General features: G+C 38.0%; 1 protein-coding gene across 1 annotated transcript in view; it reads right to left on the reverse strand.

The window, feature by feature from the left end:
* Nucleotides 1–13,381: 13,381 nt before the first annotated feature.
* Nucleotides 13,382–15,200, reverse strand: part of MTRR (5-methyltetrahydrofolate-homocysteine methyltransferase reductase) — a 29,034-nt gene continuing 27,215 nt past the window's right edge. Inside the window, exon 16 of the mRNA XM_010708518.4 lies at nt 13,382–14,340. Within this exon, the coding sequence (XP_010706820.2) occupies nt 14,196–14,340 (145 nt within the window). The 3' untranslated portion in view covers nt 13,382–14,195. The remainder of the gene's footprint in view (nt 14,341–15,200) is intronic.

Consider the following 15,200-nt stretch of genomic DNA (forward strand, 5'->3'; position numbering starts at 1 on the left):
CTTATACTCTTTCGACTGCAGCACCCATTAGCCACATAGACTGTCTTCCTCATCAAAGCCTTGCTGTTTGCTAACAGCCTTTCTTCCTTTCCCAGCTGTGGGAAGGACAGGTTGCTTGATCACTTGCTTACATGGGCACATGAATGTTCAGAAATAACTGAGCTTTGCTCTTAGCCTAATATGATTAGGCACAACCATTTTGCAGGATCATAGAAAGATTTAGCTTGAATGTCATCTAAATTTCTTCCTCTTTCCCAGACAAGGCTAACTTCAAAGTCTAGATTGGTCTACCCAGTTCCAAGAAGTGTCCCCAGAGGTGGAGATTCCGCTCCTGCTATGTGCCTCTAATCCAACATTTGTAGCTGCAGTCTTCTCACACAATCACAGTTCTGATGGAATATAATGCTTTAGAGCAGCAGACCCTGAGACAGGGAAATGAAAAGCTGGGAATACAGATGTGGCGATCATGGCCTGCCTCGTGGAGATAAAGTGCAGATGTTAGCTGGTGCTCAAGGAATACGTCCAATTGGAACCCGGAGAAAATTTGTATCTGATGAAACTTTCGGTTCCACTAGCAATACATTTATATGATACAGAGTGTAGAGGCAGATACTCAAGTACTAAATCCCAGACATGTCACTGCAAATATGAGGTCGTTATCTCTGCAGAAAGGCAAGATTCATGCAGAGGTATGCCCAAGCTCAGATAACGTTATCTCTTTTGAGAGTTTTGCCAGTCTGGTGGCCCAATATCTACCTGCAGCTTGGAAAGAGTTTGTCCTTTGTAAAATGGCCACGAACCACAAAGTTATCTATAGACAACACTGATGTGTTCTCTGTTATTTTATTAAAACCAAAGTTAAAAGGAAAGCCTTTCACCGAATGGCTCAAGAGGACAAGAAATAAGACACAGGTTACTATACAGGTGACCATGGTTTTTGCTTGCCAAATTCAGGCTAGAGGTCTAATGCACAGGCATCCAAGCTTTTGGCTTGCCTGAGGCACATTGGCTGAAGACAAATTGTCTTGGGCTGCATATAAAATATATAATATTGCCTCTAAGTAACAAAACTTTTAATTTTTATATTTTTTATATTACAACATTAAAAAAGGAGGGCAACAAAACCATAAAACTAGTGGGATATTTTACTTTAGTTTTGTGAAACTAAGGCAGAAGTCTGGATTGATGAAAGCTGCAAGTCTTAGTGAGTTCTCAAGGTGCTTATCAGAGATTTTGTCTTTATAAAACATTCCTTGATATGCACAAAATCTGGCAGAATGTTTTTGCATATAATATCTTTCCAAATTGTAATCTTTGAAAACTGACATGATTTCCTTATAAATTAAGCAGAGTACCATATTATTTGTCTTGACAAAAAAGCACACACCTGTCCATTTATCACTGGATTCTCTTCCTTCATCCAGGACTTTTCTTGTTTAGGGGCCCTGTTTTCTTTTGAGATGACATGTTTTACTCACTGATGGCACAAGTGCATGTGATGTGCAATGCATGCGGGATTCAATTTGACTGAGGGTGTGTGGCAGCTGCTGGAACCAGCACTGAACTGCACTGCAGCCTCCTCTGTCCTGCTTTCAGCTCAGACAGTGCCAATACCATGCTGATGTGTGGTTGTTGCTGAGCAATGGGAGTACACCAAGGCTGCACGCTGGCTGGGCTGGGCTGCTTGGCAGGGCAGTGATGCTGCCATGATGGCATAGGGAGGCTGCAGGATGGGCTGAGCTGGGCTGCATGTGGCCTGTGGACTGCAAGTTGGATGAGTTGGATGTGGCTGGTCTAATGACTGGCTTTGTTTTCCCCCATTTGTGAATTACTCTCACTGAAAACCATAATCTTGCAAAGTGGAAAGTATGCTATAAATATTCAGCTTCAATACTTCAAAGCAGAGTAGCTGAACACTGAAAGACCTTTTACTAGAACTGTCTGGTCTGTTCTGATGGACGTCTCTTGGCCAAATTGGGCTGTCCAGGAGAGAGATCTAACAATAATCAAACTACAGCTCCTGAGGAGCTCATTGGAGGAGCTCTCTCATTGGAAGAAAAAAGGTAAGGTTAAATTTAATACAGAATAGCTTAGTACTTCACTTCTGGTATTTTCCAGCTTCCTTAGTGAAATGGTTCAAATTCTGACCCTCAAGGGAAATAATAACAATCTACAACTTCTGTTTTGAAGGTCTCCCCAGGGTAGAATCTGAGGACAGACTGCTTCAAAAACAAGGTGAATATTCAGGTTGTCTTTGTTACCTGTGATCTGAAGAGATGACCCTGGGCAATGACCAGCTTTGCTTCAAGCACTGCTTGTTAGAATGGCAGCACCTCACAGCTACTTGCCTTGGCAGAAACATAAGCAGAAGCTTAGAAAGGAGTCACAAGGTATCAGTCATTTATTCAACTTCAGATCTCACCTTTTTTTTCCTTTTTTTTTTTTTTTTTTTGTTTCTCAAAAATTAAAACAAGAAAGGCCTAGGCAATTAGATTTCCTCATTTAAATGAAATTACATTAAAGTTCCTTACCGGTTTAATCAGTATTTTTTAGCTAGTCTACTACATGTCCTTACTGATTAAATTCAAACAAAGCAAACCTATTTATTGTCTCTCTCTCAAAAAACAAACAAACAAACAAAAGCCCCCCAAAAAGCAATAACTGTAGATAAATAGACCTAAAAACATTTCATTGCTTTTGTGCAGTAGGTATACACGTTTTTTTTATACAATGACTAGTATCATGCCTGGTTTGTTTGCTTCAGCAAAATCCTTGAAAAATGTAACAAATGTGATACAGATAGACTGTAGCTGTTTAATCATATTCAGGAGGTATCCTAAAATGATATTGAAGCCAATTTGTCCTGGTATTTTGGAATTTCTAAAGTGTGGCATTCTGGGAAGGAACAATGCTTGGTTTAGCTACTATTACATCTGTACTATTCAGAAAACTCATTTCCTCATAAGTGAAAGAAAAATGCTAGTAACGCTATCCCATTTATATCTTCATACAGAAGACTCGATTCATGACTTTTCAAAAGACCAAAGAGAGTTTAATGTCTGTTACTCCTCTAGCTGTCCTTTTAGTTTGTATCGAAGACAGTGCAACGTTTGCTTTCCTTCAATGGGGATCTTTCCAAGTACTCCACAACAGGTGAAAGATGACAGAGTGGCTTTGTTTTGACATGCATCAGCTGCCTCTCAGGTCCTCTGGGCTTGGGTGAGTTGAGGATTAAGTCATACTAAGAAGTATGAACACCAACATGGTCCCAGCTTGAAATAAAAATGCAAGTTTTGAAAAACAGTTTCCTGCTTTAAAAACATTTTCAAACTTATTGGTGCTTTTTTTTTTTTTTTTTTGACATCTTATTTACAGCCATTTCTCCAAAAAAGATTAGATCTCTTAGAAAGAAAATTAAACAGGGCATCAAGATTGATGAGCCTTTTTTGTAAGATGTGACTTTGCAGCAACGCTATGAATTTGCTTTACCTTCTGTTGGAGATCAATTCTCCCTCAGGTCAATACAAAAGATTTCTGCTACAAGGGTTCTCAGAGGCTATTTCAGGCCTCAGCCAAAATAAATCATAAATCAAGAAGTCTATCTGTCACTGCTTCTGAAATGAAGTTAATTGTACGAGCCAGAAATGATAAATAGAAGTGCTTGGGGTTAAATCTGTTAAACAGTCTCTAGCCTTTGTAATCATTTTCAGTCCTTTTAAAATTGTTCTGAACTTTAATCAATGGACAGCCTCGTGTTTCCTTCTCTCCTGCTGTTTTCTTCTAAAGTGATCTTTTATTTACTTTTGAACAGTGCCATGATACTTTAGCACTCCTAACAGAGGCAGTCACAGTGAATGTTGCTTGATGTGTATTCTCTCCAGTTGCCTGTTGTACAGTACCAAAGCCACAAAAATGATCCAAGGAATGGAACACTTCTACTATGAGGACAGGTTGAGGGAGCTGGGGCTGTTCAGCCAGGTGAAGGCTGTGAGGTGACCTGATTGTGGCCTTTCAGTATCTAAAGGAGAGCTTTAGGAAAGCTCAGGAAAGAAGGGAACAGACTCTTCAGCAGATGAAGGGAAAATGGCTACAAGCCTGAAGAAGGTAGATTTAGATGGAATAAAAGGAAAAAATCTTTTACAGTGACGATGGTGAGCACTGAAATAGGTTGCCCAGTGGTGTTGATGTTCTGTTCCTGGAGACTTTCAAGGTGAGGCTGGAATAAGACCCTGGGCAACATGATCTACTGTGCATGTTCCCGTTCATTGCAGGGGAGTTGGACTAGATGACCTTTAAAGGTTCCTTCAAAAATCTAAGGATTCTGTGATTCAAAGAAGATGCATCAAAATGTATTCTCTAGCACTGCAGCTGCTCAAGGCCATGCTATCAGAGATCGGTGATGGAAGTTTGATGTAACAGCAGAAGAGTGTTTGTGGAGCACATGATCCTACTGTTGATATACTCAGTAGGGAGCAACAGGAGAATACACTGCAGTGCACACTCTCTCCTACAAGGAGACACTGTCGGTGAATGCATTTCCCCAAACACCAGCTCACCATAAGCTGGCCAGGAAGCACTCACTGTCTAAGGCAGGTCACTGACTGTGTTGGTTCAGCACATTTCTGTACTGTAACATCCTATACTGTTGTCTTTGTTGGAATTTTCATCTAACTTCAACTGCAAATTTAAATGGACTGAAACATTGCAGATGACAGCAGTGCAAGATGCCCTATTTCCTCAGAAAGCAGGTCCACTTACGTGTGGCAAAACTGCCTTTATTTTTTCCCCTATTACAGTTTTCTAGCTGAGATCAACTGGGCAGTTTATCTTGGCAAAGCCACTGCATTTACTCTGAAATCTGAGGAATTAACCACAGACAGTGAGTGATCCCTTCAGATCAAGGCTTCTCTCTCAATAACAGCATGCAGCAAGGAAATTTGAGGGAAAAAAAATACAAAGCAAGTATACTGAAAATTAATCCATGACTTTTCAAATATATTACTCCCACTGTCATGATCCTTCATCTTCTTTCTTGAAAAAAGCCTCCTATACATGCTGTGAGCAGATTTACAGCAACGGAAATCTGGGTATTGACCACTGAGTGCTTATTTGCTGACTTGCCAGGGACTGATTTTTCTTCCCCCTGGGTGATCATAAGAACAGGAAAAAGAGACTGTAGATTCTTTTTCTGACTTCTCACATACAACCAGTGCTGAAGGCATGTATTATGTACACATATTCTTGGTTTCCCTTGACAAGAGATTTTTTAGCAAAGAATTAAATGAATTTAAGTGATGACACAGCTACCTACATCATATTCTCTAGTTCAGAGGTATTGGTACCAGAGAAATATTTCCATCTCTTTTTCTACTCTGAACGTCTGGTGGGGAATGAAGACTTCTGCAGAAGACAACCCAGAATGTGCAAAAATTCCCCAGTATAAGCTCAGAGATATGGAGTCATTTCATCAAGAGATGAAGAAAGCGCCTGTGCTTAAAGAAAATGGATTTTATAGCAATAGTTTCTGAAATACACAGCAAGGAAAAAATTCTTCCACTGCTGACTCCGCCAGCTTTCAGCCATCTCTATATGCTCTACATCTTTTATCAACAGCACTCCCAGACTTCTGTGAGAAAAAAAAGTCTAGTCACTACCATTGAGAATATTGCCATGAAACAGAAAAACTGATGGAAAACATGAGACACCTTCTGGAAGCAGAATCACCTGTGGAGGTAGGTTATGTCCTAATGCAAATGTTCAAACTAGACCTTCTGGCATGAGAAATACAGCTAAAAGTACAAGAGGAGAGAGAAGATACCAGTGAAATACATGCATCTGCAAAAGAAGAAAAGCAGATGACAGAAGAGTGTATGAAAAGGAACGAGAACAAAGAAATAATTGAGACAGGAGGAAAACAGGAACATGGAAAGAGAAACCAGTTAGATCTTTTCCCAGACTGCAGGTGGTCACATTACAGAAATAACATTTTAAGTCCAGGTTTTCCGCAGAAATAACACCTGTAGTTGACATTAAGGTATTATACAGTAATTAAGAGACAAGAAGGGGTGATTCATGCAATCTGAAAATGGAGGATAAGCAGCAAACCAGGTAAAGTGTTGTATTAAAATGCATATATAACTGATACAATTGAAACACCTTGATTTGCAGTGGATCACAATTATACTCAGAGCTACACAGAATCTTAAAACTTGTTATTTAGCAAGAGTTGTATAATGGTGGAATTTATGGATTTTGATGAGAAAATAATTTAAAGCAACTGTGTTGCCCTAAGTAACCACAACTCATGGGTGAGGGAAGTAAGAATTTCTAGGCTCTATTCAATAATTGGTAATATATTCCCATGTTATCAACACTATTTAAGACACAAATCAGTAATTTAGCAAAATATTTCACAGGTTGCTGCCAGACTCAATAGGATCTTCACCACTTATTCTGTACCACCTACTTCATGCTCCATTCCCACACCATCCAATACATCCTCATTAACCACCCCCACTCTCTTCTACACAGGTGTCATTCCTTCAGCCTATGGGCCAACCTGCAAAGTCCACTGTTCGCTTCCACTCTCCATCTGATTTTTGCACTGGCTGTATGGGACTATTAAAGAGTGAGCAAATCTTGTTGATCACTCCCCACCTCTTCAGTAAACAAATGCTCTCTTGGATGGGATATAGGGAGTCTTCGTTGGTGCAATATTGCTGCTTCTGCACTGTCATGGTAGCAGTTAACAACAGCTACTCTTTTGACCTGCAGCAATCCCAGAATGGAAGGGTCTTCTGGGGGATCAGGCAAGGCAGACAGCTATTGAATTTTCTCTGTCCCCATCACTGATGAACCAAAAGCCCTTTGGATCCTTTCTGGGTCCTTAAAGTACTCTCTCCTGGGGTGGTCTCTGTCAGGGTTCTATGGAACTTCCAGGATGCACTCAAGTGGATGTTTTTTCCAATTTTTTCCACTTGTTCCCAGTTAGGCTCATCTTAGCCTATGGACAGATGTTATAAATAATGACCCTGATTTCAAACATCTTACAAATCAAACAGAAAAAAGGGAACAAAGTAACTGAAGAATAATTCTGCCCATTTTAGAGATGAAAAATTGATGCAGAGATTGCCTTGCTGGATATCACACTAGAAATCTTGGGCAGAATCAGGAATCAAAAACTTGAGTCTGAACTTGGTAATGCGTACTTGTGACATTCAAACATTTTCAAATGTTAAAGGAGACCTAGTTTGTTATTGTTTGTTACTTGATTTAAGTAAAAAAAAAAATCAGAACTAGTGTGTTTACTACTTTCCTCTCCCTCGTCCCCCCACGTAAAGAGCAGTCCTCCTGACACCAACTAAAAGCACTGCAAGGCCATAATTTATTTTAATGACCTTCTATGCCTTTCTCCTAGAATAAAGGTAAAAAAAATTTAGGGTCATCAACAGCTGACAGCCCACATTGAATCACTTATTCAGTGTTATGTATCTTGTGGTTCTTCTTGTATTTAGATACAATGCATTATAGTTTTAGTAACAAATTGTTCAGTGTACAAACACACTCCAATTTCTCTCTATGTATGTGATTTGGATAACTGGCTTGTTTCTACTTCTATCAGCTCCCATCCCGTGTTGACACTCTTTGTTACAGACCCAGATGGACAAGCTGTGCCTTTCATAAGAATGAAATGCAGCACAGCCCCCCTCCACCTCTGGGGATGCTTGGGGACAGAATCAATTCCAGGGTCATGCAAAATTCCATAGATGACACAATCTGCATTCTTACTTACTGGAACGGGCTACGGCCTCACAGAAAGCATTCACACACAACATACGTAAGGCCAAGCAGTACCATGAACCCTCAAGACCATTTGCTATACACAACCTTACGTGGACTGCACAGGGAAGAAATAAGCACCTTCTCACAACCATCGTGTTCCTTGTGTCATAGCAGCAGCAACTGACCTCACATTTATCTCAGTGCCATTGAAATGATGGAAGGTGCTGAAGCTCAAACTTGAGGTGGAAGAAGAAATAGTTTTTAAAAGTCACAAACTTAAAGGTATCTATCACAATGAGTAATGGGTATGGCATGCGTTCTAAAGGCACATCAGAAAGTCAACAATCTACACCAATGAGAATATGAATCTCAGCTATCTATCAATAAATACTTTGCATACTAAACTTCCAGAGATGTTGTCTACTGCACATCCTCTTTAGATACATTAGAAATTTAAGTGATCATCTGAAACTCACAATTACTTACATCTCTGCCTAGATCAAAGCTGAATATCTTGCAGTGCTACACAGCTTGCATAAGTGACTGAAAAAATGCAATGTAATCATTCTTTGATGAAGCCCAACATTAGAAATACAAACAAAAAAAATTGTTCTGCCAGCTATTCTGCCAGCTGGCTTAGCAAAGCCCGGATGTACTTTTTTTTTTTTTTTTTTTCCCAGCCTGACTCACAGTAAGTCAACCAGTTTGTTTTTAATTTAGTTCTGTTGAGGATGAACTTGCCCAGACATACTGAATCACAGAAGTTCATACCATATCTTGAATATTTTCTTTTAAGAGATTAATCTGGCTTTGGCCCAAACAAAGCAGGAACACAAAACAAATGTTGTCACAGACACTGCCCAACCTGCTGCTGAAAATCTTTTAATGGAAAAATACTGCTGAATTTTATGTTGAAGTTTTGTTAAGAAAGAAATGTGGCATGCAAAGTATAAGCAATTTTGTAAGTGATCATTTCTTAATGCAATCTTCCAAGGAAGAGAAATGGCTCTAGCAGCAGTCGTCCATGTAGTGTTTCCCCCTCCTCCCCCTTCCTTTTCCTACTATGTGCAATATTGAACATTTCAGAAAGCACCGAGGGCTAGGAGACTGCAGACCGTGAGACATGTCTGTCCAACCTGTAGCCCACAGGCCCCATGCAACCCTGGACAGCGAGTAATGCAGCCCCACAAGGTTGTAAACTTTTAACACTACTGTGTGATTTTTAGTGATGTTTTCAAGAGTCAATTGTGCATAACCCAAGCATAAACTGCACTGGTGACAAATGACTGGTGTGCAGGGGAGGGTGCAGTGCAATAATAACCTCAACTCTTGCACCCACTGCACATTCAGTTGAATTGAAATCCATGTATATTACAGGTTACACTGTCATCAAAACTGTAAATTTCATGAATTCCAAGAGATTGAATCATCACCAAATCCAGGATTTCCATAAAGTATGGATGTTCGTTACAGGGACATGATTTGCTTTCCTGAAGTGAGGCAGCTAAGTTGGAGTAAAATAGTAAAGAGATTTTATAATTCGCGAAATGAAATCAAGCCATTTAAGGAATCAAAAGGAAAAATTGTGCAAAGCATCATCTAGTGCTGCACTGATTGCCTGATCCATCAAGCTAGCCTTCTCATTTAACAAGGCTACTACATTGGTCAATTTCCCCTTTATCTATGGTGACTAATCCCAAATGCTGTTTTATTTTTAGAAATGGTTTCCAGAATGATTTGCTCCACTGTCCCCATAAGGTAAGGCTGACTACCGTGTGGTGCCACAGGTCTATCTTGCTCTTATTAAAGACAGGAGTGACATTTGCTTTCCTCCAGTCCTCAGGAACCTCTCTCTTACCATGACCTTTCAAAAGTAATCTAGATTAGACTCACATTCTACAGATTGAATGCGTAAATAAAAACATGGGATGATAACTCTTCTTCTTCACTTACAGAATTTACATGTTTTCTTCTTCCTCAATATTTTGACACTAATGTGAGTTTGTAATGTTTTGCTCTTTAAAATCCTTTACAGTTAGCGAGATTAATATGAACTAGATGAAGAAACACAGCTCGTGTCTTTGCAAGCATCTATTGTGCTGTAGGCACAATAAGAAACAATGAATGAGAAAATCAATTTTTTTCTATATCTATACAGTAGTTTACACAAACACGTATTTCTTTTTATTGTATATTTATGAACTCCTAAGTCTCCTTCTGGTAAATGAAAAAGCAAAGAAAATCCCGTATTCTTTCAGTATCACAAAATGAATAGAGGGTAATACCTGGTAGCTATCTTTTTCTTAGCAGTATTCTGTTGACATCCTCTGAACAAAGGTCTACATGTACCTTCACAGTAAAATACAGCTGTGTAAACTGAAAGACAAAATTGTCTAGACTAACATTTCAAAACACATCTAACATGTAAAGAAGACAAAAGCTAAATTAAGATCCTAGGGATGTGTGAAAAAAAAAAAAGATATTTTACAAAGCTCGTTAAAATAAAGAAAAATAAAACAACTGAAAACAGCTGGAAGAATTATTTCCTACAAGATCTAAATTGACTTTCGTATAAAGTTTTAAAAAATATGAAAAATGTTTCCATTTACCTTCAAAAGCAATACTTGCCTTGTGCAAAGCTCTAAGAGCTTTAACAATCTCATATATTGGGAAGAATTCCTAAGTATAATTAGTTATATTTAACTTAGTTGTTATTTTCATAAAATTCTCAAGCATACACACACACACACACACACACACACACACACACACAAAATCACTGCATTCTGCTTTTCATAGGAACAAATATTCTAAAAACGTATGAAATTCTCAGAAATTCATTCATTTATTAAAAAAAAAAAAAAAAAAAAAGCAGGATCTCTTTCTTCTCCTTCTGTTTTTGCTTCAGTTGTTGGGTAAAGCAAATCTAAAAATGTACTGCCTTCAAGCTGTGCAACTAAGGTTTCCACTGGCATCAATGTCATCCACTTTCAGCAAGTTTAGAAACTCCAGCATGAAAACAGGAAAGGTTCCACATTCAAAACTCTGTATCTTCCAAGAGTTACAGAGTTTCTATCTAATCACAGTTTAAGAAGCTTACAAACTGATCCTTTCTCATCTTATAAGAGAGTGCTGGTGACGTAAAGATTGGCTTATTCTGTAAGAATCTGTCCCCACCAGCAAAAAAAAAAAGTGCAGGATCGCCTTCATTTCATGCTGTGGTAGTCTAGAAAAGACAGAAGAAGGGAGCTAGCATTTAACTGGGAGACAGAACAATTTATATGAAGACACAGCGGTACAAGAGACAAGTCTGTACAATAAGCTATCCCAGCATCTGACCCTGTCCACACACTCAGCAATTGTCACACAATAATTCTACTTGCTGAAGTTCATAATTTGAGCACAATTGAACTTGTCATCTCACAACACCTGAAAGATAGTTCAAAAATGTCATGTCCCATCACAGATAAGTCAGTCCCGAGGATCATCTTGTTAGAAACACTGGAAACAGCCTTGCTGATTTACCAAGTTAGCATAAAATGCTTTAAAAAAAAAGATAATAATAAAAAAATGGAGTCCAGTCAATCATCTAAGCAATACAGTTCAAAGCAGCTTAGAAATGAATATCCCTGAATGACTGAGTCATACAGAATTACTGTTTTTAAATCACTTGTAAAACCTATTCTTTTTAAAGAAGCACAATTGGCTTTGAATGCTTTGTGAATTTGACAAATCTTTTCCACCAGAATTGGAGCATTTATTCAAATGCTAATGAAAGTAAATGTAATTTGTACTGGTGCTGAATCAACTTCTCAAGACTGTAATTTGCAGTTGTATAAAATTCCAATTTTTTCCAATATGAAATGTATTTGAATAAGATTTTGAGACTAAACAGACGTACTGCTTTTGCCAAAGTATTTTCATTTATGATAGACAATAATATTGATCAGATTCTTATATATATCAATTTTCTTCAATAGAGTCTTTAGATTCATTAAAATAATCTACATCTCTTATATTAGACCACTGTGTCCACTAGCCCCATTTTTAGACTCCAATCAATTGTCTGTACCAGTCTGCAATGCAGATTCACCTCTCAACTCACCACTGATCAGTTATGCAGACCATAACTCATAGACACGTAACACTCTTCTCATATTCACCAGCTAGCATGTAATCATTTTTGCCACTGTTACTCCTCCACAACACTCAAATAGATAAATAAATACAGAAATAATTAGAGTGGCCACCAGATTTAGTTTTGGTCTTCTCAACTCAGATAAAGCATAACTGGATCCAGATATGGAGGCGTAAGGCTTTTGAAAGGTCCCTTTCCATACAATGGTAGAAGTCATGCAAAAATGAGTTGCTACAAAATTGTTTAAGATCATCAACACACCAAATTGCTAAATCCATAAATATGCAATGAGAATACCTGTATTTACATTACAGCATATAAAAGTTGCAAGAATGCATCCTCTTTTGAACTGATAAAGCTCAATAGAGCATTAAGCATTTCATTTCAGTTTGCTTCAAGTGTTGCTTTATGCTGCCCCCCCACAAACTGCCTACCGAATAACAGACTGAATACTCAGAGTTATTTAAGTAGAATGTACCTCTATATACAGATGGCAGTCTTTAGAACGTGTTTGTTCCAGCACATCATCTTTATATTAGATACACTTGAAGTTATTCATGGCATGGTATTGACAAAGTTTTAAAAAGCATGCGGTCTTTGAGTACAGGCATCTGAAATCAGATCCACTATGGCCACTGCTTTAGCTATAATCTAGGAAGTAGTACTAGCAAGGCTACACAATTAGATTTAAATAAAACATACACTGTATATTATCTGTAGGGTTTGTGTGACAGAGCATTATGTCTTTATCTAGCAACAGTAATTACTATCATCCAGCATATGCTGCAACTGCTGAAGAAGTGTTCACATAACATCACATTCAGGGATGGTTCCAAAACAGGTTAGGATCTCCAGAGTCTTTAATATAAGCACTAGTGCAGTAAGGCACCAGTTAATGGAATAGTTCACAAGTGATTTGGGCAGATGCCAATAAGTCTTCCGCGTTCCATGTATCTTCAGCTCTACAGAGCAATATGAACAACCGCAATGAACACATAGAACACTGAAGAACATCTAATGAGAAGACATGGAAATTTCTGCTGGCCACTGAAATACCACCACCACCAACTAGTACAGGCAGAGAACTCATTCATAAATCAAATGCCTACATTTCAAACAACGCTTTGTTCTGAAGAGAAGTATGAATGCCTTGCACTTTTACTCTTCCATCTATTAGCATTCCAAACAGTCCTTGTAGGAAGGAAAAAGGCTGGGTATTTCAACCATTTGATTTCAACAGCTTGATTTATAAAATGGATTGCCTTAAGTGAGTGAAACTGCTTTAAAACACATCATTTCACTATACTTTCAAATTAAAATACAAAAAAAAAAAAAAAAAAACTACTTTAGCAATTTGATGAAGTTTTTACTAAGGAATCACATTCAACCCAACTGGAGATCTTTTGCACAAATTAAACTACTAATATTTTAGCAATAAGAATGAAAAAAAAACTTCCAAAAAATTGTGCAAGGAATTTTAATAAGGATAAGCAGAGTGTAGCAAAACTTCAAGATATCTGAATGAGAAAATGCAAAATAGAGGTATTTAAAAAAATACTTCAGAGTTGATATTCTGCAGCAGGTTTTTTTTGCAGTACCCTCGATCTTTATTCCTTCTGGCAGTTATTGTTCGAGAAAAAGGAAAACATATGTGTGCAGACTCACAGAATCACCAGGCTTGGGAAAGACCTCCAAGATCATCCAGTCCAACTGTCCATTCACCACCAATATTTCCCACTAAACCATGTCCTTTAGTACAACATCCAAACATTTCTTGAACACCTCCAGGGATGGTGACTCAATCACCTCTCTGTGCAGCCCATTCCAGCATCTGACCACTCTTCTGGAGAATCAATTCTTCCTAATATCCAACCTGAACTTCTCCCAGCGCAACTTGAGGCCATTCCCTCTTGTCCAAATGGTGTTTAAGTCATTAATGTATTTGATGGTGTACAGTTGAATAACATATTTACTTTGTAGCTTCTTTATGTATAAATTACAGGAAAAAATGTGATTTTCTACACGAAAGCAATCTCAAAAGTCAGAGAACCAAGGTATTGACACAGTCCATTATGCAATGTTGCTAAAAACAATACATTTCGAAGACGGACTGGTTTGCCATCCTTGAAAAGGCTTCACATTCCAAAGTGAAAGATCAGCAGAGAAAGTTAAAATGTGCGTGACAACGGCACTTTTGTTGATTCTAATTAAAAGCATAAACGTGAAAGCAAAGCAAAATCTTTTGTCTTACAATGACACAGAAAAAGCTAAATGGTTAGCTCCAAACATCCTGCAAATAGCGTTTTGCTTCTCGAAGCATGGCCATGGTTTTCATTGCTTCCAATTTGTCAACTTCCATTTCTATACTTAAAATGTCCAATAAAGCATCACTTACATCATCAGCCATGTGCTTCTTATCTCTGGGGGAGAAAAAAAAAAAGAAGGAAAATGCAAAACACTATTTTTTCTTTTATCAACAGTTTAAGAAGTTGTAATATTGGAAAAGATAAAAAACAGACAAAAACAGCTTATGTATTGTATGGCAAGAGATCCACTGAGTTTTCACACAGCTGAGCATTGAAAAGAACAAGGGTTTCTCTCAAACAAATATTACATGGTAATATACAAGGAAAAAAAACGTTGGATCCCCAGTTGAGCTGTCACAAACTAATTCTTTTATTTTAGGGAGAACTGGATATGTTGAAGTATGTTATATAGTAACCGCATAGTTCCAAAACTATACAACGCACATAAAAATCCTCACTTATTATCAATGTTATTTTTAATACAAACAGTATACATTAATTTCTGCAGGAGAAAATACTGACATTAAGCCCTGTGTTCAAACAGCTCTCCATTTATCAATACTCTCTCTAAGAATACGAAACATCCAGGCAAGTTACCGTTCACAAATAAGACTTTACTGTAAAGTGTATTACTGTTATGGAACTTTACGATGGCAACAGAACTTTGAAATCTGGAATGAAAAACCTTAAATTTCTAGGTTCAGGTAGCATCCTGGTCCATCAAAGTGTGGAATGCAGCAGAAGTTTCTGCTGCCTCACCACTGTGTGCTTTATCACCACATGTATTCCAGTATTTAATTTTCTTAAGAGCAATCAATTAGTTTGAAACCTATTACAGCTCATCTGAATACTAAAACAGAAAAATAAATAACAAGCAACTGAAGCAGCAGGGGAACTGCATGGTTACAAGCTATATGTTTACTGATGGACACAATAAATCCTGGTGTTCCAGAAAGGAAGTTTCAGTGTCATGC

Source organism: Meleagris gallopavo, chromosome 3 (assembly GCF_905368555.1).
Source record: "Meleagris gallopavo chromosome 3, MGAL_WU_HG_1.1, whole genome shotgun sequence".
Classification (NCBI taxonomy): Eukaryota; Metazoa; Chordata; class Aves; order Galliformes; family Phasianidae; genus Meleagris; species Meleagris gallopavo.